At 39.9% G+C, this 24,291-nt stretch overlaps 1 protein-coding gene across 1 annotated transcript; it reads left to right on the forward strand.

Moving 5' to 3' along the window:
* Positions 1 to 224: 224 nt before the first annotated feature.
* LOC129752167 (mucin-2-like) lies at positions 225 to 1,855 on the forward strand. The gene has a single exon (XM_055747958.1). The coding sequence runs from the start codon at positions 225 to 227 to the stop codon at positions 1,788 to 1,790; it is 1,566 nt and encodes a 521-aa protein (XP_055603933.1). The 3' UTR covers positions 1,791 to 1,855.
* The last annotated feature ends 22,436 nt before the right edge of the window (positions 1,856 to 24,291 follow it).

The raw sequence follows: 24,291 nt of genomic DNA on the forward strand, positions 1-24,291 counted from the left end.
ACTCGAACTTTTTTTTATCTTATCAAAGTGTAAATAAAAGCTATCTGGTAGATGAGAATAAAAAACTTTATGAATGGCCAATCATAGTTGTGGTCTTTTGTTTTGAAGAGAGTGATGACAGGGCTCATAGAAGTATCTACTGGATAATTATAAAAGCCGTGGTACTGGACGAGTTAGTAGATTGTTTAAGATAATTTCTGGACGAGTTAATACACGTTTTAAAAATGAAAATTTTGGGAGCTCTAGCCTTGGTCGCTCTGATTGAGTTCGGATCGGGATTGGAGGTAGTCTGTCCTACAGACGGAAAAAGTGCGTATTTGGCTAATCCTGAAGATTGCGGACAGTATTATGTCTGTGTGTGGGGAAGATCCGTGAGCCAGAGCTGTGCCAAGGGATTATACTGGAACGATCGGACGAAAAACTGTGATTGGCCACATAATGCCAACTGTGTCTCGACGGGTGGAAAGAATCCGGATGCCTGTGTGCTCGGGGAAATGACGCCCCACAGCAAATACTACGTTTGTCTTGGCATTAGTAAAGTGGTATCCGAATGTGGATCTGGGTTACATTTCAATCCGCGAGCTCTGGTTTGTGATTATCCAGCTGCCGCTGGATGTGCCAGTTCTCCTATTGTTTCTTCAACGACAGAAATTACAAACTTACCAACGACTACCGCTGCAGGATCGTCGACTGAATCGACCTGGACTCCAACGACGACCGTAGAACCTCAAACAACTGATGTACAAACAACAAGTACAGCTCCTTCAACCGAAGAAGCTTCATGGCCTTCGACAAGTGTACCATCCACAACAACAGAAGGTTTACCTTCAACCACGGTAGATCCATCTGTGGAAGAAACGACAGAATCTGTTTCAACGACAGTCGAACCAGCAACCGAAACCACGGATTCTTGGACGACGGAAGAACCTGTTACCACAACAGCAGAGACATCATCATCAACGACGACGGCAGAACCAACAACGGAGGTTCAAACAACGGTAGTGTTTGAAACCACAACACTAGAAGCTTCATCTCCAATAACGACGGAAGAACCGACGACAGAACAGCAAACAACGGAAGGGCAATCTAGTGTAACCACAACACAGGAAGCTTCATCACCAATCACCACGGTTGATCCAACAACTTTCACCACAACTTCACCAGCTGCATCGTCACCAATAACAACGGAAGCTTCAACTACAGAGGCTGAAATAACAGGACCCGAAACGACCGAAGCTGCTACAACAGAAGATCTGACAACAGAAGCAGAGACGACGGATGCTCCAACGACCGACGGAGGCATTGTTGAACAATCTTCAACGGATGGACAAACGAGTGAAACAACCGAAGGTGAAACAACAGACAACGGACAATCCAGTGAAACGACTGCAGCAGAAACTGAAGAGCCATCAACTGAAACAACTGCTGCTGCATCGTCTTCGGTACAAGCAGATCAAACAGCAACCGCAGATGTCTCGTCGCAACCTCCAACAACTGTTGTGGTGGTGCTGAAGGATCAAACACCGGCCAGCAAAGGAAAATCGGATAACAGTAACAAAACCAAATCTGGTAAACCACAGGATAGTGCGGAAAAGTCTGCTGAGGACAGCGGTGAAAAACAGCCTTCGAGCAACAAAGGAAAGTCCAAATCGACGGCAACCGGTAAAGATCAGGGTAGTGGAGAAGACTCCTCGGAGAACTCCGTCGAACAACAGAAGAAAACTCTACAGGAGCAGCTTAGAAACCATCCTCTGAGGAATTGGTTCCAGTTCCTGTGGCGAGCTGAATAAATTTCAATGGATCTGTTAGGCATTCTTTTAGAGATTATAAATAACATAGTTTAAATGGTCCTTAAGCAATTATTTATTTATATCATTCATTGGAGGAATGGTTAGGATTTCAAATAAACTGGTGATTTTTTCCCTAGATGGAAAAATCTCAAAAGCATGAGAAGTGTATAGGACAGTAAACTCCAATAGAACTTAGAAAATTAAAGCATTTTCCAATAAACTGCCAGAGATTTAAAAATGGTACTTAATTTGTTGTAAGAGTTGAGAAAATTCCAGCAGAATCTATTATTTTTGTTTATATTTTTAATGTTGTAAAATTTTTCAAAATCTAAAATTGGTTAAAATTTCCTTATTGTACAAATCGATTTTCAAGAAATTGACAAAAAATTCCGAGTTATCAAAATCAGTGAAATTTTTAACTTTTACACAATGGCTAAGTTTTTTTGAAATTTCATAATTTTTCATATTTCTGGGATGCTTGTAAAAACAATATAAACAGTGACCTATATGCAAAAACTGTTGAAATTGTCAAAATTTAAAAAAAATATAAAACAGCTAAATAATAGTGATGGTCGGAAATTTTTAAGTGTCTTATATTGCCAATAATTTTTGAAATACTGACACTCATATTGAATTATACAAAATGCCATTAAAATTTTGACAAATTCAAAATCATTGAAAGTTTTAGCAAATCAGACAATTTTTATATTTTTGACCATTTTGAACGATTTGCTGACCGGTGTAAAGCATCAACATAACAGCAGGTCAAAATTAGCAGCTGTTGACGGCTTTGTGATGTTGGCTTGGCTTAGTTTCTTTGTGCGCTTTTTTTGGCTCGTAAAACAATGTACAGCAGTACAAAATGGCCCAACTTGATGCAGCCAGCGCGTTGAGTAAATAAAATGGTGTACTCACCGCTACCTTCCGTATGGGGAATTCCTCCGATCCGGTTCGAAGGACCAATGTTGAGGATTCAGTGGGGTAGCTTACCGGGTTCTGTTGAATCGGAGGCTTTACCATTTGCTGCTTCCGTGGCACAGCAATGAACAGCAACAGCAGCGGGTACACCTCGGGAGAGTCAATCAATTAGCGCTATTGACTCGGTTTGTTGCGCGCTTCTCCACTGGCTAACAGGTTGGGCGGAAGGTTTTTGTGTGCACTTAATCAGTCCACAATTCGTCGCACAGCACAGTATCCGTCGTTCCGGTTTTCGGATGTGAATTAGAACGCACTAATAGACGACCGATTTACAAATAAAACACCACTTTATTACTTCTACAAACTCGACCGACAAAACAAACAATCAAAGTACGGACTAGATGTTGCCGCCACGAGATTTATTTTCTACTGATTTTATGCTGTCTGGTTGTTGTTGCTATCAGCTGGTTTGTGAGTTACCGTGCGAACAATTCATCCGGTAACTCACTGCTATGTTGTGTTTCAACTAGGGTTGTTCAAGTTTTCTTATCTTTTACAATTAACAGAAATATTCAAAGAAATTTTACATCTAACAAATAACTAAATATAGGTTTGGTTACAAACATTGACAAAATTGACAAAATTGACAAAATTGACAAAATTGACAAAATTGACAAAATTGACAAAATTGACAAAATTGACAAAATTGACAAAATTGACAAAATTGACAAAATTGACAAAATTGACAAAATTGACAAAATTGACAAAATTGACAAAATTGACAAAATTGACAAAATTGACAAAATTGACAAAATTGACAAAATTGACAAAATTGACAAAATTGACAAAATTGACAAAATTGACAAAATTGACAAAATTGACAAAATTGACAAAATTGACAAAATTGACAAAATTGACAAAATTGACAAAATTGACAAAATAGACAAAATTGACAAAATTGACAAAATTGACAAAATTGACAAAATTGACAAAATTGACAAAATTGACAAAATTGACAAAATTGACGAAATTGACAAAATTTACAAAATTGACAAAATTGACAAAATTGACAAAATTGACAAAATTGACAAAATTGACAAAATTGACAAAATTGACAAAATTGACAAAATTGACAAAATTGACAAAATTGACAAAATTGACAAAATTGACAAAATTGACAAAATTGACAAAATTGACAAAATTGACAAAATTGACAAAATTGACAAAATTGACAAAATTGACAAAATTGACAAAATTGACAAAATTGACAAAATTGACAAAATTGACAAAATTGACAAAATTGACAAAATTGACAAAATTGACAAAATTGACAAAATTGACAAAATTGACAAAATTGACAAAATTGACAAAATTGACAAAATTGACAAAATTGACAAAATTGACAAAATTGACAAAATTGACAAAATTGACAAAATTGACAAAATTGACAAAATTGACAAAATTGACAAAATTGACAAAATTGACAAAATTGACAAAATTGTCAGAATTGTCAAAATTGACAAAATTGACAAACTTGACAAAATTGACAAAATTGACAAAATTGACAAAATTGACAAAATTGACAAAATTGACAGAATTGGGCTCAATGGCGTTCGATTGTCGTCGTTGATTCCAATAATTGACATTTCGATCAACCTCGGATGCGTTTCCTTCTCATTATAGATCGCAACTATTTCTTCTAACTTTAGTTGAAAGCCAATTAAATTTCACAACCAATTTCATAGCAATCCGATTTAATTTAGCAAGTAAACTGATTGCGTTTTATTTTTGATTTGGTTTTCCTCTGGACGACTTGTACCCATTTTTAATGTCATTGATTCAGAAAACTTAAATGGAACGTAATTATTTTTTACATTCATATGCATACAACACGACCGGCCATTTCAAAATTCAATAAAGCCAAGAACAAATTTACACCATTATTGTGCAGCACTTCGAAAAAACGCATCCTTTCAGTTGTAATCGTAGATCATTTTTAACTTTTTTTCACCTTCTTTTCATCACATTGGAGTAAAATAAAAACAAATAAACAAGATCGAGCAACACTTTGGTGCAGTTTTCGCATTCACAAAATTGTGGAAAATACTGCACCTCTTTTGAGAATCAACAGAATAAAAAAAACCCCAAATGACCGGGGGACACCGCATCGAATGGGCGCAATATGGGTGCAATAATTTATCGAAATTATTAAATCGGCTCTCGATGGTCTTCTCCTCGCCATTCGTTCATTCATTCATTGTCGTTGGCGATGTTGATGAATTTGACATCCATTATGTTCATTAATTTATGGAGCAGCAGCTCATTTGGGTAGTGCCCGGAACAAAAAAAACGTGCCACTTGCTGCTACCAATATCGTATGTGGTTGAACTAAAAGTGAGCAAATCAATTCGGAAGATTTTATGAACTTCGTTCATTTTACATTTTTCAAACAATCAAATTTAAAAAAATCGAAACCCCCTTTTTTTCTTGAATGTTTTGTTTTGTCGGATAAATACACTTTTGTATCCTCTCTGACATCAACGCTGTCTTTTCCGTGTCCTTCCGCGCCACCATGATCACTGAATCCTCCGACAATTAGCACATCCCGTTGTAAGCGTCAGATAAAACTTCCATCGAGGTGGTAGAGATTGATCGCGGTTTAACGTAGCTTTTTCAAAAAGAAGTATAATATCGCAGTGAGTGACTAGTGTGCATGAAGTTTTTTCCTAAAAATCCGCCTTTGAAGCAACGTCTGCGCAACAAGGTCAACAGCATGCAGCCAGAATGCTTAGTCATGTCACAATCAGAGGGCCAACTTGGATAGTCGATGCTTCCGGGTACTCACACGAGCGGTAGCAACGCCCTGACGAAACGACGAACAAAAAGCGATCGCGAGAGCAACGACCATAACTCGCGGTTCAAGGCCGGTCACATAAGCCACTACAAATTTTGTTAGTGCAAATAATAGCCAGACACCAGGTAAGCCAACCACCGCTCATCCGCCATTTTGTTTTCGCCAAAAAGGACGCACGCTAATGCTGGTGTCTCCCTACTACAGGACTCCTTTGTTTTGGGTCAAAAGACCGTAGTTGGAATAACCTGCGAATTTTTGAGATTCTCAAAACACTTAGGAGAAGGGAGAAATGGGATTTCACGTCGTACCTAAGTCAGCTTCATCGTTAGAGGGACCCAATGGCTGATCTTTATCGAGACTCATCTGAAAGAAATGAAATCTCACAGTCAAATTTTGGAAAAAAATAAACGTTGTTTTCCCCATCAAGCTCGATAATCTGAAATATCCGAATGTGGGCAAACGAATTCCTAAGCTCTAGCGTGAACAAGAACGTCGTCAATGGAAGTTATTATTTTTTATGTCTTCCAGGATGCGCGTCATTTCGCGCTGGAAGACTTCGGAGGCGCAGTTAACACCGAACATCAATCTAGTGTACCGGTACATCTTGTTTTCTTTCAAAAGCGTTGTAAGATCTCTGTTCTGTTGTAAGAAGACTGTTCCTTTAATTCCAGGTGGTTAAATGCGTCACACATATAGCGCGTAGCCGCCCGCTTACGATATGCGGAGCTGAAAGAGGGAGAAAGAGCCGCCGCCAATGGAGATATCTGATTACTTTATGACATTTCTCGCCGCCTCAGTGGTGCAAGGACTGTTATGATCGAGCCAGTAAACAGTTTCCGGATGGAAGTGAAAGATTTCCAAAGGTTAACAAGATACTTTTTACTTTTATTTTAATACAATCGGAGAAAGAAAATATAGCGTGGCTTTTCTGTTTGTTATCGTATATGGAGTGATGAAGATGGCCGTGCTGCCAAATCGGTAGATATGACAGCTCTCCCGCCGCTCAAAATAGTTGCTCCTCGGCGCTAGAGATCCAGTCGCTGTGGTGGTTTGATAGTCCTCACCGAACGTCGCAATCCTTCGCCCGCTGAAGCACCTGCAGGAAACACCAGTCGCTTGGACTCAGTATGTTCACCCGAATCGGTCACTGGTTCAGCTGCAGAACTACTAAATTGTCCAGGATGAGCAACGTTATTATCAAGATCAGGAATGTCAGAAAGGTCATTTTTACTAGCATGGGTTGTTATTGCGACATTATCATCAACATTTTCACCGCGATCAAAAAATTCGTTCGTTGAAGAGCTCTGTACCCCTGAACCAACGCTGCGTAACTGATCTATGTGACGTTTCCATTGACGACCGTCGTCCAACTCAACTAAGTAATGTAGCTTTCCTAAACGTTGCAAAATTCTTCCGAATTCCCACTTGTTCGCGTTAACGTATTCCCTAGCTGAAACACGCGAATTTACCTGAAGTTCTCTGATTTTCCTTTGAATCTCATTCCCCTTTGGATCGTCTGAGGGTATCATGAGATCTAAACGCGAGCGAATCTGTCTTCCAAAGACTAGCATAGACGGAGATTTTCCTGTCGCAGGATGTATCATCTTTCGATAAGAGAGTAGTATCGAACACAACTCAGCATGGACTTCGGAACGATTGCAATTTAAAGCTTTCAACTTATTTTTCATGGTTTGTACGAATCGCTCTGCTTGACCGTTTGTAGCAGGGTGATAAGGCGCGGTAAATTTATGAACGACTCCATTCAACTTTAAAAATTTCCCGAACTCTGCAGAGGTAAACTGTGTACCATTATCCGTAACAAACACCGACGGAATTCCGTATGTAGCAAAAAATTCCCTGCAAACGCGAATGGTGGTATCAGTGGTCATATTATTTACTACGCGAACATCGGGCCACTTTGAATAAGCATCTATCAAAATAAGGAAATACTGTCCAAGAAACGGACCAGCATAATCTGCGTGTACTCTTTGGAACGGTTCCGATGGAGTCTCCCAACAATGGAAAGATATTTTAGTGGGATTAGCTTTAGTCGCCTGACACGAACTGCAATCATTGACAAGACGTTCGATGTCTTTGTCAATCCCTTCCCACCAGCAGTAGGATCTTGCGAGAGATTTCATTCGCGAAACACCGAAATGGCTTGAATGGAGCTCATCTATTACCTTCGAACGTAAAGAAGGTGGAATGTAAACGCGTATTCCCCTCATAAGGCAATCTTTCTGTAATGTAAATTCTTCTTGTCCGATTCCGAAACGAAACTTAGGTTCGACAACTCTTCCAGCTTTTAAACCGTTAAGCAATATTTTAACACTACTATCCGAAAGTGTAGCGGTTCCTAACTCATCAACAGTCAAGGGTAACGTTTGGATCATATTTACTTCTACCGCGTCTGGTTCCTCGATTTCATTATCAGGATTTTTCATACTAACCGGCAAACGCGATAAAGCATCTGCGTTACAATGATCCGAAGAACGACGGTGACGAATATTGTAATCGAACGACTGTAAGAATGCAGCATAATGCTGCATGCGCATGGCAGACATTGTTGGTAAACCCTTATTCTCTGAAAATATCTGACTAACCGGTTTATTGTCTGTGATAAGGGTAAATTTCCGACCGAAAACGTATTGATAAAACTTACGAATGCCAAATATGATAGCATACGCCTCCTTGTCCACTTGAGAGTATCGCTGTTGTGTTTGCGTAAGTGTTTGTGACGCGTATTGCAGTGGTCGCTCAGTCCCATCAGGAAACTGATGACTGAGAACCGCACCGACCCCGTATGGCGATGCATCAGTAGCTAAAACTAGCGGTAATGAAGGATCGTAGTGTACAAGAAATCTATCCGATTGCATTTCTTTTTTCACGAGATTAAACGATTTATCGCACTCCTTCGACCATACGAATGGAAAATCATTTTTCAAAAGATTATTTAAAGGAAACAAAACCGTACTCAAATTAGGAAAGAATCTGCCATAGTATCCCACTAGGCCTACGAAACTACGAATTTGGTCTTTGTCCTTAGGAATTGGCATATTTTGTATAGCCTCTACCTTTTTACGCAATTTATGCACTCCGTGCTTATCCACCATATAACCGCAATATTCAATCCTATCTGAAAAGAAATCGCACTTGTCACGATTGACACGCATACCATGCTTTTCAATACGCTGAAGAACTTCTCCCAATCTAAGTAGATGTGTTTTGTCATCAGGACCACTGACGCGAACATCATCAATAAACACGGTCACCCCCGGAATTCCTTGCAATATTTGCTCCATTAATCTTTGGAATACAGCAGGCGCGGAGGCCACACCGTACATTAAACGCGTTGGGCGAAATAAACCCCTATGAGTAGAAAGAGTAAGAAGTTCCCGATCCTCGGGGCGAACCTCCAACTGCAAGTATGCTTGTGATAAATCTAACTTAGAAAACTTTTGTCCTCCGGCTACAGAAGCAAACAGTTCTTCTACTGTTGGTAACGGATGGTCGTCGACCAATAAGCAAGGATTAATTGTGATTTTATAATCACCGCAAAGTCTAACTCTACCACCTGTTTTGAGTACAGGTACAACAGGTGTTGCCCACTCGGAACGCTCAACTTTCTCCCAAATCCCATCTGCTACTAGCCTATCAATTTCTCGATCAATTGCATCACGTAACGCGAACGCAACCGGACGCGCCTTCATGTAGACTGCACGCGAATCAGGACGAATGTTAAGCGACGCTTGAACTCCGACTATTTTCCCGATACCGTCCTGGAACACACATTGGTGCTTTTCGAGTAAGTTTTTCAATGCCGTAAGAGATGGCTGTTTGAAACTAGAAGCATAGGATACAGAATGTAAATTGGACTTGCAAATGCTGTTTAAATCTAGATTCAATTTAAGAATCCAATCACGGCCCATTAGTGGATGTCGATTTGATTTTGCAACATGGAGGGGTAGTGTGAGCTCATCACCGTTCGAAAAAGTATTTACAACAATTTTTCCTAAAATATTAATATCGGAATCGCAATAACTCACCAATTTAGTATCCGTCGGTTGTAGCGTCACGTCCTTGAAATAACATCTCTTATCCCGGGCACTAATCAAAGAAACAGGTGAACCAGTGTCCAACTCGAATGTCAACTTCCTCCCGTTGACCAGCAGATCCAGCAGAAACTTATCAGCGAAACCCAGAGTACTTCGCAGGTGGAGAATATCTTTAACCAACACAGTTTCTTCGATGTGGTGTGCATCCGTCTTGGTTCTACTGGAACTTTGCTTCGATGATTGACACACCTTGGCCAAGTGTCCCTTCTTGCCGCAAGCTCTGCATTTGGTGGACAGATATTTGCAAGTGTTGGCGAAATGATCCGAATCGCCACAACGGTAGCATTTGGCACCTCCTTCTAGGCTGGCTGACGGTTTGTCCTTGGATGTTGTTGGGGAAACCGGCTGGCGAGGAACATTTGACTTTTTAAATTTCCTCTTCCCGTGCTCGATTTGTTGGACAGCAGAAGTTGGAACCAAACCCTTCATCTCGTTGGTTCCCCGTTGGGACATTTCCATGCCAAAAGCAATGTCTTTAGCTTTGGCAAGCGTAAGGTCACGGACTTCCAGAAGACGTGACTGGATTACCCGGTTGGACAACCCGAAAACGAACTGGTTGCGAAGAGCAGTATCCAGATGATCCCCAAAGTTGCAAGTTTGGGCCAGCTTCTCGAGGTCCGTCAGGAAGTCACTAAGTGATTCCTGGTCGTGCTGATTCCGACGGCTGAACTTGAAATTTTCCAGAATTTCCAATGGTTCCGGATTGAAATGGCGTTTCAGCAGGTCTCCAATCTGCTTGTAGCTTTTCGTTTCGGCAGCTTCGGTTTTGAGCTTGCTACAAAGGATGTCGTAGGTAGCAGCTCCCATGTAATGCAGCAAATAGTCGCGCCGGTCGTTGTCTTGCACCTTGAAAATCCGGAAAGAAATCTCAAGCCGCTCCAACCATCGATCGAATTTGGATGTTGCGGCATTGAACGGCTCGAATGTAAAGCTTGCCGGCACCGCAGCAGCAGAAGATGTACCGGCAGTAGGGGGACCCATGACGAAAGTTTGAGGTTAGCTTTATTAATCTCGGAGAAGGTTCCGGTAAGCTGCAGGTTTTCGTCCGTCCTCGTCGCCAAACTGTTATGACCGAGCCAGTAAACAGTTTCCGGATGGAAGTGAAAGATTTCCAAAGGTTAACAAGATACTTTTTACTTTTATTTTAATACAATCGGAGAAAGAAAATATAGCGTGGCTTTTCTGTTTGTTATCGTATATGGAGTGATGAAGATGGCCGTGCTGCCAAATCGGTAGATATGACAAGGACTAATGCAAGAATGCCGCTAAAAGACCGAGCAGGTCAGTTATTGACCGATCAAACAGGTTAGCTCAAACGATGGACTGAGCACTTCGAACAACTCTTCCGAGTCGCGAATAGCGATGGTCAACAGAACCCGCAGCTCGAAGCGCCAATAGTAAGTCGCATAAATGGAGTCAACTCGGAAGCGCCCTCGCTGGCTGAAATAGAAGCGCAATCAAATACATGAAGTCCAAAAAAGCGCCTGGAATCGATTGCATTCCTACTGAAATGCTGAATTCACGGCCGACTGGTGAAGGTCTCGAAGAAAGGAGACCTGACAGAGTGTGATAACTGGCGTGGCATAACGTTGACTTGTACAAGCCTCAAAGTACTCTGCAAAATGATCCTGAACAGGATCCGGGAGAAAATCGGCGCTACAACCCAAAGGCAACAAGCTGGATCTCGATTCGGACGATCATGTGTGGACCACATCACAAATCTACGAATAATACTGGAATTCCAGAACTCTTTTCCGCTTTTGTTCGTTGATTTTGAAAAAGCATTCGACCGACTCAACCATGAAAATATGTGGGCTGCATTTAGACGTAGAGGAGTCCCAGTACAACTAGTCCATCTCATCGAAGCACAGTAAGAGGCATTTTTGTGCAAGGTCTTGCACAACGGTGTCTTGTCCGATCCAATCCCGGCAACTGCTGGACTGAGACAGAGATGTATCTTAACACCGCTACTTTTTTTCATCGTAATGGATGAGCTTCTGACTGGATCGATCGAATGTGCACCGAACCGAGAATTGTCGTGGAATCCTTCAACAATGGAGTTACTAACCGACCTTGACCTGGCAGACGATATTGTCTTGCTCACCCAAACATAACAGGATATGCAGAGCAAACTCGACGACCTAACCGAAAGCTCCAAGGCAGCATGTCTCAAAGTCAATTTTTCTCCGGAACACGTTCCTCGAAACATCGAAATCGAAATGCTCAGAAAAGCGATTGAACGTTTTCAATATGCTGATAGATGCGCTGTTCGCTCCGTAGTTGTTGAGACGAATAGGTACATAGAGCTGCAAAAGCTGGTTTCTCAATCCTCGGGGACGCACGCTGAGAGGAATGGCCTCCAGCAAAACGGGACAGTCAACTCTGGACGTTAAGAGATCAGCAACAACTAGAGCGCTCGTAGCGTTTCTGCGGGCTTGAAGCGTATCTAGGTCTATGAGGCGGCAGCGATTCTCATAACTTGGTAAACGGAACGGGTCTTGCGGGTATTGAAGCGACGCTAGATAGCCTCGATTCGTTCAGCCCCATTCTGGTAGAAAGGGCACCAAACAGCTGAAGCATACTCGAGGATGGAACGAACTATACAGCAGTAAAGACTCTTCAGGCAGTACACGTCTTTGAAGTCTTTGGTCATGCGAATAAGAATCCAAGGTTTCTGGATGCTTTGTCGACGATGTAGTTTGTGTGAGTCTTAAACTCCAGCCGTTGATCGAGAATAACGGCCAGATCGTTGATGTGGTCCACCCGAGAAATAATTCCGTCTCCGAGAGCGTACTCCGCATTAAGAGGGTGTCGCTTACGTGAAAATGATATGACCGAGCATTTACTGCGATTCAGGGGGAGGCAATACGAGTCACACCACTGAGCAAACACACGCTCTTTTTTTAAACTCAAAATTAAGTAGTTTTGGTTCAAAACAGCACTTCAGTGGCATCCCTCAACTTTGAGTTTGTCTGGGCAATAGCAAAACTAAGTTCTGATATGCATACTCAATACTAAGTTCGGCAGCCGAACTCGAATTTAACCTTTTTTTCGAGGGTAGCTTATTTTCAGGGAATTAAAGGATGATTAAAATTTGTTGTACCCGGATGTTGCTGTTCCGGTACATTGCATTGCAATTGCAGAGCGGTGGAAAGTTTTGACACTCCCGGTCAAAGAAAACTTCCGGATGTTACTTCCTACGGGAAGTAAACAACATCCGGAAGTTTCCGGACATTCCAAGCCGCTCACTGTATGATGACAATGACGGACAGAATTTTACGCTGACACGGTGAACATGCATTCCTTCATAGTCTTCCGGTAATCGTTCCGGAACGACAAAATTTTGCGACGTGTTCGTTGGTTGCTGTTCCGGTTCGAACTGAACTCGCTAAGTGTTTTTAGTCCATCAAAGAGAGTTCAATTTTTAGTTCATAGGGTCGAACTCAGCTTTGATCCCTCGCCGAAGGAAAAAAAGGGATAAATTTTGAGTTCGCAGTTCGAACTCCATTTTGAACCATCGCAAGGAGGAAAAAGGGTACTTAACTTTAAGTTCATAGAATCGAACTATGTTTTGAACCTCGGTCGTACTTAATTTTGAGTTAAAATAAAAGAGCGTGCACATTGAACTGCTGCTGTAGGAAATTGATGTCCTCTTGGCTGTTTATGGTGTGAAAGAGTCGGCATATGCAAGTTTTTTGCAGTCAAGGAGCGAGGGTACGTCATTAAAATATATCACGAAAATTAGTGATCCTAAATGATTTCCTTGAGGCACACCGGAGCAGGCAAGAAAATGATTTGAAAAGGAGTCACCAATACGAACGGATAACTTTCGACCTATTAAGTAACTGTGAAACCAGTTCAGAAGGGATCCACAAAAACCCAGACGTTCCAGTTTTGTAGGCTTCCTTCCACAGTGAGGGAAAGATTCCAACATCCAGCGATGATTGAAAAATATGCCGAATAGGAAACAGCAAAAGTGGCATAAAACGCTTCAAAAAAGTAACAGGTATACCACCCGGGCCCATAGATGTAGAGTTTTTCAGCTTAGCTGTCGCTTTCGATATGGATGCATCGTCGATTATGATACCGTTAAACGAAGAACTTATATATATATCTCCAGTTGCTCAGGAGAAATGGATCCACTCGGTACCAGATTCTCTCGGTAAATAGATCACAAATTTCGGGATCAGAGTTCACTGTGTCGCTGTTCAGGAACATGTGAGACGGAAGCCCTGATTCTCTCCGCTGATTTTCCACGTGCTTCCAAAAAGATTTCGGACTGCTCTTGAAATTCTGTTGTAACCGATTAATATAATTCTGGTAGCAAGGCTAACTGGCTGGCTTTCTTATAGGCAGAATTCAATTTGCGATATTTGTCCTTAGTGTAGAGGGACCTGTGCTTGCTGTAGTTGCGTAGTGCGCGCTGCTTAGTCTAAAGTTGATACGAGGAACAAGATCGCCGGTGTCATGAAAGGGCGCTAGAAATCGAGATTCGGGAAAGTAAGTGGAGATGGATTGGGCAGATGGATTTTCTTGGGAAGGTTTCAAAAAACGGTGAAGATTGAAATCACTTTTTTTAAACTGCGACCCAGAGATGGGTCTTGACTCAAACATTTAGTCAGCGAAACTTTTTTTTTGTAGAGAAATGAATCCACCTGTGTTAGATGAAATTTCAGGGACTAGATAAGAGAAAATCGATGTTGAAAAACATGCGAAAAAAATTCGCCTTGTCTCCCGGTAGGACTTGAACCCACATCTTGCGCCTCTCCGGGGCCCATGTATTAACATTCTACTAAAGGAGACCAACCTGGCGTATGAATATTATACTGGTTGAGTGTCGATGTCTATCGGAATGAAGGGAACAGTTCTCCCATGTGATCATAATCATTTTTCTTGGTCTATTTCTATTCCCATCATTTCATCTTACGGTAGTTGGAATCAAGTTTGGACATTTTTAAGCAAGGCAAGATTTGCATTGCCTTCTCATATCCTGCACGGGTTATCAGTTATGATGAGAAATTATGCGTTTGCCGTATTTGGATATCCAGCCAATTTCGGTGTTTGGCACCGCCTTATTTCTATTTTTAAACTGCGACCCAGAGATGGGTCTTGACTCAAACATTCAGTCAGCGAAGGATATGAAAGGCAATGCAAATCATGCCATGCTTAAAAATGTCCATTCCAACTACCGTAAGATGAAATGATGGGAATAGAAATAGACCAAGAAAAATGATTATGATCACATGGGAAAACTATTCCCTTCATTCCGATAGACATCGACACTCAACCAGTATAATATTCATACGCCAGGTTGGTCTCCTGTAGTAGAATGTTAATACATGGGCCCTGGAGAGGCGCAAGATGTGGGTTCAAGTCCTACCGGGAGACAAGGCGAATTTTTTTCGCATGTTTTTCAACATCGATTTTCTCTTATCTAGTCCCTGAAATTTCATCTAACACAGTTGGATTCATTTCTCTGCAAAAAAAAAAAAAATTGGAATCACTTTTAGCGAGTGGAAATGAGCGATTTTTGAGTTAAATGAGTGAAATATCAAAAATTGTCGGCCCGGAGTGTCGGAGTGAAGTAACAAAAATTGTTAGCAAAGTTCGGCTTATTGCATTTTGAAAGATCATACTTGCCACAGACTGCTCTATAAAAATTCCTATCTCTTGACCCCCCCGGTGCGAATATATGGGCACCAGAATTTCTAAGCTTCAGCATAAACAAGAACGTCGTCGTATAGCGCCGTATAGTCGTATAACTGTCAATTGAGCATTGTTGGTAAATAAAGATCTATTGCACATTGCTGGTGGCCAAGAATCAGATCATCGAAACGGCAAACAATTGGTACGGCGCACAGTGGTTCAAAATCAAAAAAAGGCGGAAAAAATTAATAAAAAGCAATTTTATTAAAGATTATAGGCGAAAAGTTGCAAAAATGAAGAAATTAGATTTTTTTTTAAAGTTTGCTATTTTTTTCTAAAATTGCCAAAACGGGGTTTGAGCTTTATACGAGAAAATTGAATATTTTTCAATTATTTATTAATATTTTTGTTAAAATTAGGTATGGTCTTCTAATTCATCTAGGTTAGTTGTATAGATATTCAAACTGATGTTTTATGGTGAATTCGCCTATACACCGAATCAAACGATGCTTGGTTCCCTCTGTATAAATACTTTAAAATTTTCATTTTTGAACCAAACAGTGTTCCACTCAAAGACATCGTATTCAAAATATTGCAAAAACTAGCAGCTGATTTTAAGATATGTTTTTGATGAGGCTTTCACCTATCCAACGGTATATAATTTTCCACGGCGATCGGCAGCGCAAGCTTTAATTTTGCGCACTCAATAGGAAGGTTGAAATGTTGAAAAAATGGGCAAACCATGCCTTAGGTGCCAAGGTCGGGTACATTTACCCTATCTGCGTATTTTATATTTGATGCTTTCCAGGATGCGCGACATTTCGCGCTGGAAAATTTCGAGGGTCCAATTAACCCCGAAGATCAATTAACCCCGAAGATCAATCTAGTGTACCAGTTGATCCCGTTTTTTTTTATCAAAAATGTTGTAAGATCTCTTGACTGTTCCTCTAGTTCCAGGTGGTTAACAGCGTCACACGTATCGAATTTGGTAAAATTTCTCGCGTCACTCTTATTTATTTCGTTTATCAGAGGTAAGCGGAAGAACTACCGCTTGCTTGCCCTTGTATCCGGTTGGTTACAAACTGTTTGATTTTTGTTTTGTATGTTATATTCTAGAAAATTCATGTTTTTGATAAAGTCTCACAACAAGATAGCATCACAGTAGGCTACATTTCTGCAAGCTGCTGTCAAATGATATTGGAGGAAAAGGAGGTATGTTTGGAAAATGAAACTTAAAAGCCGAAAAGGGAGCTTACTTCCGTTTTTCGAGCCTCTTTTATATCAGGCGTCCGTGTGTGAAGTCTAGTCCCAGTTAGATGACTACTTTCGGCCGTACAAGCTGGTGAGAATCATTCGTGCCAAAGAAAGACAAGGATTGATCCGGGCAAGGATTTTGGGCGCCAAGAGCGCGCGATCGCAAATTATAACCTTCCTCGATGCCCACTGTGAGGTGATTGTAGGTAAAGTACTGAATAGCTAAGTGATTCTAGTTACAACATCTGTTTTATTCTTTTGGTTTCAAACTATATTTGAGTTGTCACCCCTGAAGTTGAAGTTCAAGGTTCTGAGAAGGAAGTTCTGAATTTGATGATTAAACAAAGATCTTGAATATTTTCTAGCGAAAACATGGCTTTTACAGAATATTTGTTTGGATCAGATTTGTAGATAATTTAAAAAAAAGACACCGATGTACGTGTATTTTTTACATATTTTTCTTATAATGTATGAAAGATATATTTATGATCAATGAGTTTTACCTTATTGGTTCACGATGATGACTTATTCATACACCACGGGGCCATCTGAGTCAACATGAATGTAAACGCATTTATGCGATAACCGTAATAGAGTTTAAACAGCATCATCATAAATTTCGCAGTGGCTTCACTCGTTGGAAATTTTTTGGGGACTTGTTATTTCATACATCTTATCTTGAAAAAAAAATTTTTCTGGCAAAAATGGAATTAAAAATTTGAAGAAATTCAGTTTTGATGCTAAATGACTCAGTATGAAACGTCGAGATCGGGTGTTAAACTGAACCAATAACGACGCCGGCCAAGTCCGTGTAGTCGATAAAAGGAAAGGAAGTGCAGCACATGTTGAACCAAATTTCATTCAATGTATCAAAATGATACACCCAATTGTGCTATTGAAATATACAAACAACCCTTATCTTATTCATAACGACTCACGCGAAAAGAGTTGGAAAACGTTACTTTGAAAAAATAATTCTAATCAAACAACAGTTCAAATTGTAGTGATTGAAATCGTGAAACTACAACAAACCTTCCCGAGTAACCATAAGCACCAAAAACTAGCAACAATTTTGCTTTAACGTCAGCTATAGTGCTTGATTCTGTGCATTATACTAGCTCTGTGAGCCAGATTTGTCGAAATTAAAAGCTGTTTTAGTGCAGAAACTGGTATAACCCTATAAAAGAATGCTTTTAGCATTGGTTGATGCTATACCGTAGGCGTAAAAAATGCTGGGAAAATACAAATGACGTTGAAATCAGGTGCGACCATGCGGGAAATTTTTTTTTCGATTTTTTTGGCCCCATTTTTTTGCCATGATATTGAATTTGTCTTTGATATTTGCTTATGCATGTTAAGGAGATCTCTCGGGTTGATTTTTCTACATGATTTTTTTTATTTTTCGGATAAAGATGACCTTGTATCGAGCTCATGTCATCTCTGGCTCGGACATTTTTCAGTGACTCTGCTTGTGAACCTTTCAGGTCCGCGTTAAATCTTTGAAAAAAAACCCTATTTGAATTAAATTTCTAGCTACTGGTGCCCTAAATTTGCATTAATTCAGCATCAATCAAAGCCAATGTGCTTCTGCCTAATGACACTGTAGTGCTTGTTTGAGTGAAAACTCACCGTGCGCCCAATAGTGATGGTAGGGAAAGATATTGACACTAATTGATGGAAATTTAGACCTACCCGAAAGCAATCTAAAGGAGCTTTCGGGAGAAATATGCTCTATTCAGAACAGGGAGAAAATGCACACAGAGTAAAATTTATGCTATTTTCTCAGTTCATATTATACTCCCACAAACTTGTAAATGTGTTGATAGTAAATGATAGGGAATTTGTTTTATATTCAATTTCTCTGTTTTCTCCACTTTTTACACAACACAGTTTGAGGCACAGTCCAAACCAAACCACCGTGTACTTCGCCCAATAAACCACCAATTATACGATCGGAAAATAAAGTGTCGTTATTGAAGTTAAGTTCGAATCAAAAGTAAACCTCGCGTTTCCAATCGTGTCCGAAAGTGTTCCGGTACCTAAGCATTTGGTCCTTCGAGCCGGATCTAAGGGTCCAGCGCCGATTGACCGGCGCATAGGGCTGAGATAAAAGATCTCCACTGCTGGCGATCCGGAGCCAGCGTCTTCACTTGCTGCCAGCCAAGGTTCTCGTCAACTGTGCGGATTTCAGCGGCTAGACTTCGCCGCCACGAGCTTTTGGGCCTGCCTCTTCTTCGATGCCCATCTGGATTCCAGTCAAGCGCCTCTCTGCAAATCTCGTTTTCATCTCTTCGCAGCGTGTGCCCAATCCATCTCCACTTACGTTCCCGAATCTCGATTTCTAGCGCCTTTTGATGACACCGGCGATGAAGTTCAACGTTTGAGATCCAGTTGCCAGGCCACCAAGCGCGGATGATGTTCCGCAGGCAGCGATTCACAAAAACTTGCAGTTTTCGCGTCGTCACCGCATATGTGCACCAAGTTTCACACCCGTACAGCAATACGGATTTGACGTTTGAGTTGAAGATTCGGATCTTAGTTCGTAGAGAGATCTGGCGTGACCGCCAGATGTTTCGGAGACTCGCAAACGCAAATCGGGCTTTTCTGATCCGGGTTTCGATGTCCTTCTTGGTACCACCATCAGGCGTAATCTGGCTACCAAGATACTGGAAGCACTCCAGGAAGCCGGATGACCGTCCGGAAAAGTGGGTCTGGAACACAAAAAATCGGACTTTAAGTGAGGACCGCCGATCAGCCGAGTAGCAAAAGTGTGAACCATTTTGCGCTCACAAATTCGCCATCGCAGTGCTGAACAATTGAACTCTGACGCTAACAAAGCGAGTGCAATTTGAACGCTTAGCTTGGATGCAATTAAGTGCATCAGTGGAAAAAGTATACGCCATTGCAATTTTTGGAAAATAAGTGATAGCGAAGAAGTGAAGCCGATACCTGAAGTAGCAGAGCAGATATCCAACAACAACCAGACATTCTACGAAGCAGAGGACAGCTGATTGAACAGCGGCGCAGCAGACGACAGCTGGTTTTACAACCAGCAAACGATGCAACGTCTGAAGGAGCAGTTTTTTGGAATTAATACATCAGGAAGTATTCAAAGGCTTGGTTTATTGGCATTTTTACTTTGCGTTTTACAATATCGGGGTGCAAGTCTCATTATTCGCGTCGCGATTGGATGGAACGTAGAGTTGATCAAATTTAAGCGCAAATACCCTAAGTCAGAAGCATATAAAGGTGCAAGTCAGTAGCACAGAAGGTTCAAGGCAGATATTTTGGTGAGAATTATTCAGTACTGGACGGATTGGGTCCAAGGTGTTAGAATTAGTCGGAAAATCACAAGTTTGTTTGAGAATTTAAGATTGTGTCAGAATTGGAACTCCATCCGTCCGTCTCCCTCAAACTCGCGGAAATATTTTTTTTTTTAAATATTCACTTTGCTCACCACAGGACTAAAACTGTAACCGACCGTTCTTCGCGAATATCGTTGACAGAATGACATTTTCAACCTACACGCTTATTTTCTACAATTCACAATCAGTTAAAAGACACCCGAAAAACTTACACAGTAAAATATCTTTTTTTAAAATTTATTTTATTTTTTTGTTTCCAATCTATTAATAATATTTCGCTAATCAAATAAAAGTAACTTCAACGAACATACTTCATTTATTTACCATTTTCCGATAACTCCCACTGTTCTCTACCACATTCGCTCCCTTCTCTACACTTAAAAACATATTTGACTTTTGATTTCCAATGCTTGACTCATAGCTTTGAACTTTAAACTTATACATCTTATACTTTCGCTCGATTTTCAATGCTTGACTCAAAAACTCATTGTTGACGCTCATCGCTCGCCTTTTTAATCTATGAATCTTTACTTTTTTACTTTTGAACCTCAACTCTTGATTTTTAAATCGTGGCCTTTGACACTAGATTCCTAGCTATTGCACTTTGACTCTTGATCATCAATACTTGACTCATAACATACGACTTTAAGCTGATACCTCTTAAACGTTGTCTTGACTTCTCTTTAATCTATGGATCTCGACTTTTAACTTTTGAACCTCAACCCTTGATTTATTTGATCGTGGCCTATGACACTAGATTCCAAGCTATTGCACTTTGACTCTTGTTTTTCAATACTTGACTCATAGCTTTCGACTTGAAACTCATACCTTTTAAACCTTCTGTTGACTCTAGAACCTTTTCATTTTTGACGCTCAACGACTCGTACGTTTAACTTTTGGATTGGTACTATGCGCTGAACTTAATTCTCAACATTTTTCTTCTTTATGTTGATGTCTTATCTAAGCAACCGTTTCAAATTTTTCGTATTTGTTCTCAAAAGTATCAACGATTATACGATTCGCGATTCAAGGTGTGTGTTATTATTTTGCTATATGCTACGTCAACACTACGCTGCCATCCTATTTCTTTTGACACGTAAACGATAAATTCATGGGTCAACATATCGTGAACATGATCAGAGATTATACCTCAATCTGGTTCAAGGACTACTCAATTTTGGAGTCTTGTAGTATAACTCAATTGACAGATTGATATTTTCAATCAGTCTAGTGCATCTAAATAGTTCAATTCTGAAACCTCAGCATATTCTGATAATTTATTCGATATCTTTAAAACATTTCAACAAATCCATTTCTACTCTACCACACTCGTTTAGTGTTCGTAAAGTTCCAAGGAATTCGCCCGGAAACGCCGGTTGGCTTCCCCGCGGCTCGGCCCGCAGATCATTGTGATCTTGCACCGAATCGTAATAGGAACATCATCTTCATCCTCGGGTTCTGCGGATCCCTAATTATCAAGGAGGACTTCCCTTCTCGGCCTGTCCAGATACGGTGCACTCACGTGTTCCGATTAAAAGCCGAAGAAGGAAGACGCCTGCAACGACCGAGTCCAGCAACGCCCGCTGGTGCCGACGTTTTCGGCATCCCGCCGATACGCCATTACATCGACGGCCCTCCTGCTTCCGGAACTGGATTTCCGGAACTGCGACGTCGCGACAGAACAGCAACAGCAGCAGAAATTGTTTATTGTACACACAGACAACACGCCACATAAAAACATCAATAAAATCACAATTAACATGAAATTTCCAGATTTGTGTATTTTATCCGTAAAGTCCTTGGTTACCCAGTAGCCAGCCGGCCCTTAAGGTTCCGTACTCTTGAGTACCTTGCCTTGGCTGGTCTAGCCGCTGCTTTTCTATACGTTACACGCTGTTGTCTTTTTCTATGATGCCCCGTTTTCCTACCATATCGAGCCTTTTTCTAGCCTCATCGCTGTATGCTGCTGACCTCGCAAGCATTGATTTGAGTTACAATCTTGAGTAGTTTCATATCGCTAGCGGTGCTTCAAAGTTTGTATGGTTTGATAGTGTTGCCAGAATCAATTTCGTTTTTTTTTATGAAAAGGAGGCCTCAAACAGATGCAATTTAATACTTACCGGAGTTGTTAAGATCTTCCACAAAACTCAATAAACAAAACTAGCTGAAGAAACAAGGATTTTCTTTTTTTGTGCTCCAGAAATAAATACAACCAATATGTTTTTTTTTTGCTGTTTTATTTATACTTGTATATAAAATATGCTTTTTGTTTTTTTTTTAATTATTGCTTTCCGAGGCTTTAATCACTATTCACTGTTTTTTTTTGCTGCGCGTCTTCTTGTTCTACTTGTTATTTTTTGCGTTGTTATGTTTGCTTGTTGCTGTTCTTTTAATTTCCTAACTGTTGAGTTGTCTGAATACGATTCAGAAAACACTTTTCATTCGCTGCAATGATTGGATGTGTGGATTTTTCGTGTATATATACGGGTGTATGAGTGTGCTAGTTTTACTGCTTCGATGATTTACATGTTTCTGCCTTTTTGCTTTGCTTTCCGTTACTGAATAAGGTAATACTTTAATGGTTTTAGGACGCGTTTTGGTTGTTGTTGTTTTGTTTTTGTTGCTCTTTTGCGCTCAATAAGGTTATTATAGTATTTCAAAATTGCTTGCTGGTTTCGTTCATTGTTTTTTTTTGTTTGCTTTCACTAAGGTTAATGAATGTATTTTTTTGGTTTTGTTTTCTGTTTTAAAAGCCTACTACTTAATAATGTTGCTTTTTTGTTTTGCGTTGTTTTTTTTCTGTTCTTTTATAATTACATTTGCAATACTTTGCTCAAACTCCTAAGTAATAAACGGTTTTTTTTCGCTACTCTTCTTCTGCTTTCACTCGGCTGTAAATGTAAATATATTGAAAAATTATCAAAAAGGCCTATGTTTTATATAATATATAATGCTTTTAAGTTAAGTTCATACATTTCTTTTATGTTGAGATTGTTTTCCCGCTCCTGCTTTCGGAGAGGGAATTAATCTCGGTATTTTTTTTAACTTTAAATTTTCCGCTAGTTTTCTACTGTAATATCGAGAAACTGTAAATATTATTTTGTTCCATTCAAATTAAGTGCTTTCCACTTTCACTGGGTTTTTTTTCTTTTGCTTTTTCTTCATTGCTTGCAGTTTCACTAGTTCACTAATTGCTACTATTGCTATTGCTATAAATCTTGTTGCTAGTTGACTACTACATTCACCAATCAAATTGCTTGTGCAGAATTAAAAATTAAATCACGAACATAAGTTGACTAGAAAATTAATCGCTTGTACCCTTTAGTGGGTTTGTATGTGTTAGTTCTTCTACTTTTATCGGAATATCTTATATCTCAAGATGCGGTCAGTTACGCGTTTTTCTCTTAAGCTTTTTCATCCTACTGTTTGCCATATTTTTGTAAAAAAACAAACCTTTCTCTCTACTTCTCTTTTTAGGTTTTGGTCTGTTGAATCTTTATTTGATTATAATTTGCATGTAATTGCTTTTCTTTTTCGCCCCCGTTAATTTGACGCTGTTGTGGAGTTTTTTTTCGCTCAATATTCCTCCCTCCTTACGCTAGAGCTACGAGAATTGAATGAGAGGGTCTCAAGGTTTTATTTTTAATTGTTGCATTTCCAGCTTCTTACCGAATCGTTTTTACTCCTTTTATTTCCTACCTACCCCACTTTTCCACTTTTCAAATGCTGCCATCAAATTGTCCCTTCCTTCCGGATGAATGACGGTCAATCTGGTTGGGATTTTTATTTCCTTTTCCTCTGAACGTACACAATTTAAACCTTTCCGGCTTCCATTTGCACAGGGAGATGCTCGAGTCTTTACATTTTTTTTTCAGAATTTATCGTCTTGAAGGAAGCTGCTCCTCATTGTATTGGATCCATGGATTGCTTCTACCATAAGTCAGTTAAATTAAAAAAAATAATGGGATTAAAGACTTCAAATAAAAGAAATTTTAAATTTAATTGAAAAATTCTTGCTTCTGAATTCTGAATCTGAATTTTGAATCTAAATTCTGAATCTGAATTCTGAATCTGAATTCTGAATCTGAATTCTGAATCTGAATTCTGATTCTGAATTCTGAATCTGAATTCTGAATCTGAATTCTGAATCTGAATTCTGAATCTGAATTCTGAATCTGAATTCTGAATCTGAATTCTGAATCTGAATTCTGAATCTGAATTCTGAATCTGAATTCTGAATCTGAATTCTGAATCTGAATTCTGAATCTGAATTCTGAATCTGAATTCTGAATCTGAATTCTGAATCTGAATTCTGAATCTGAATTCTGAATCTGAATTCTGAATCTGAA

The sequence above is a fragment of the Uranotaenia lowii genome, chromosome 3, assembly GCF_029784155.1.
Source record: "Uranotaenia lowii strain MFRU-FL chromosome 3, ASM2978415v1, whole genome shotgun sequence".
NCBI lineage: Eukaryota > Metazoa > Arthropoda > Insecta > Diptera > Culicidae > Uranotaenia > Uranotaenia lowii.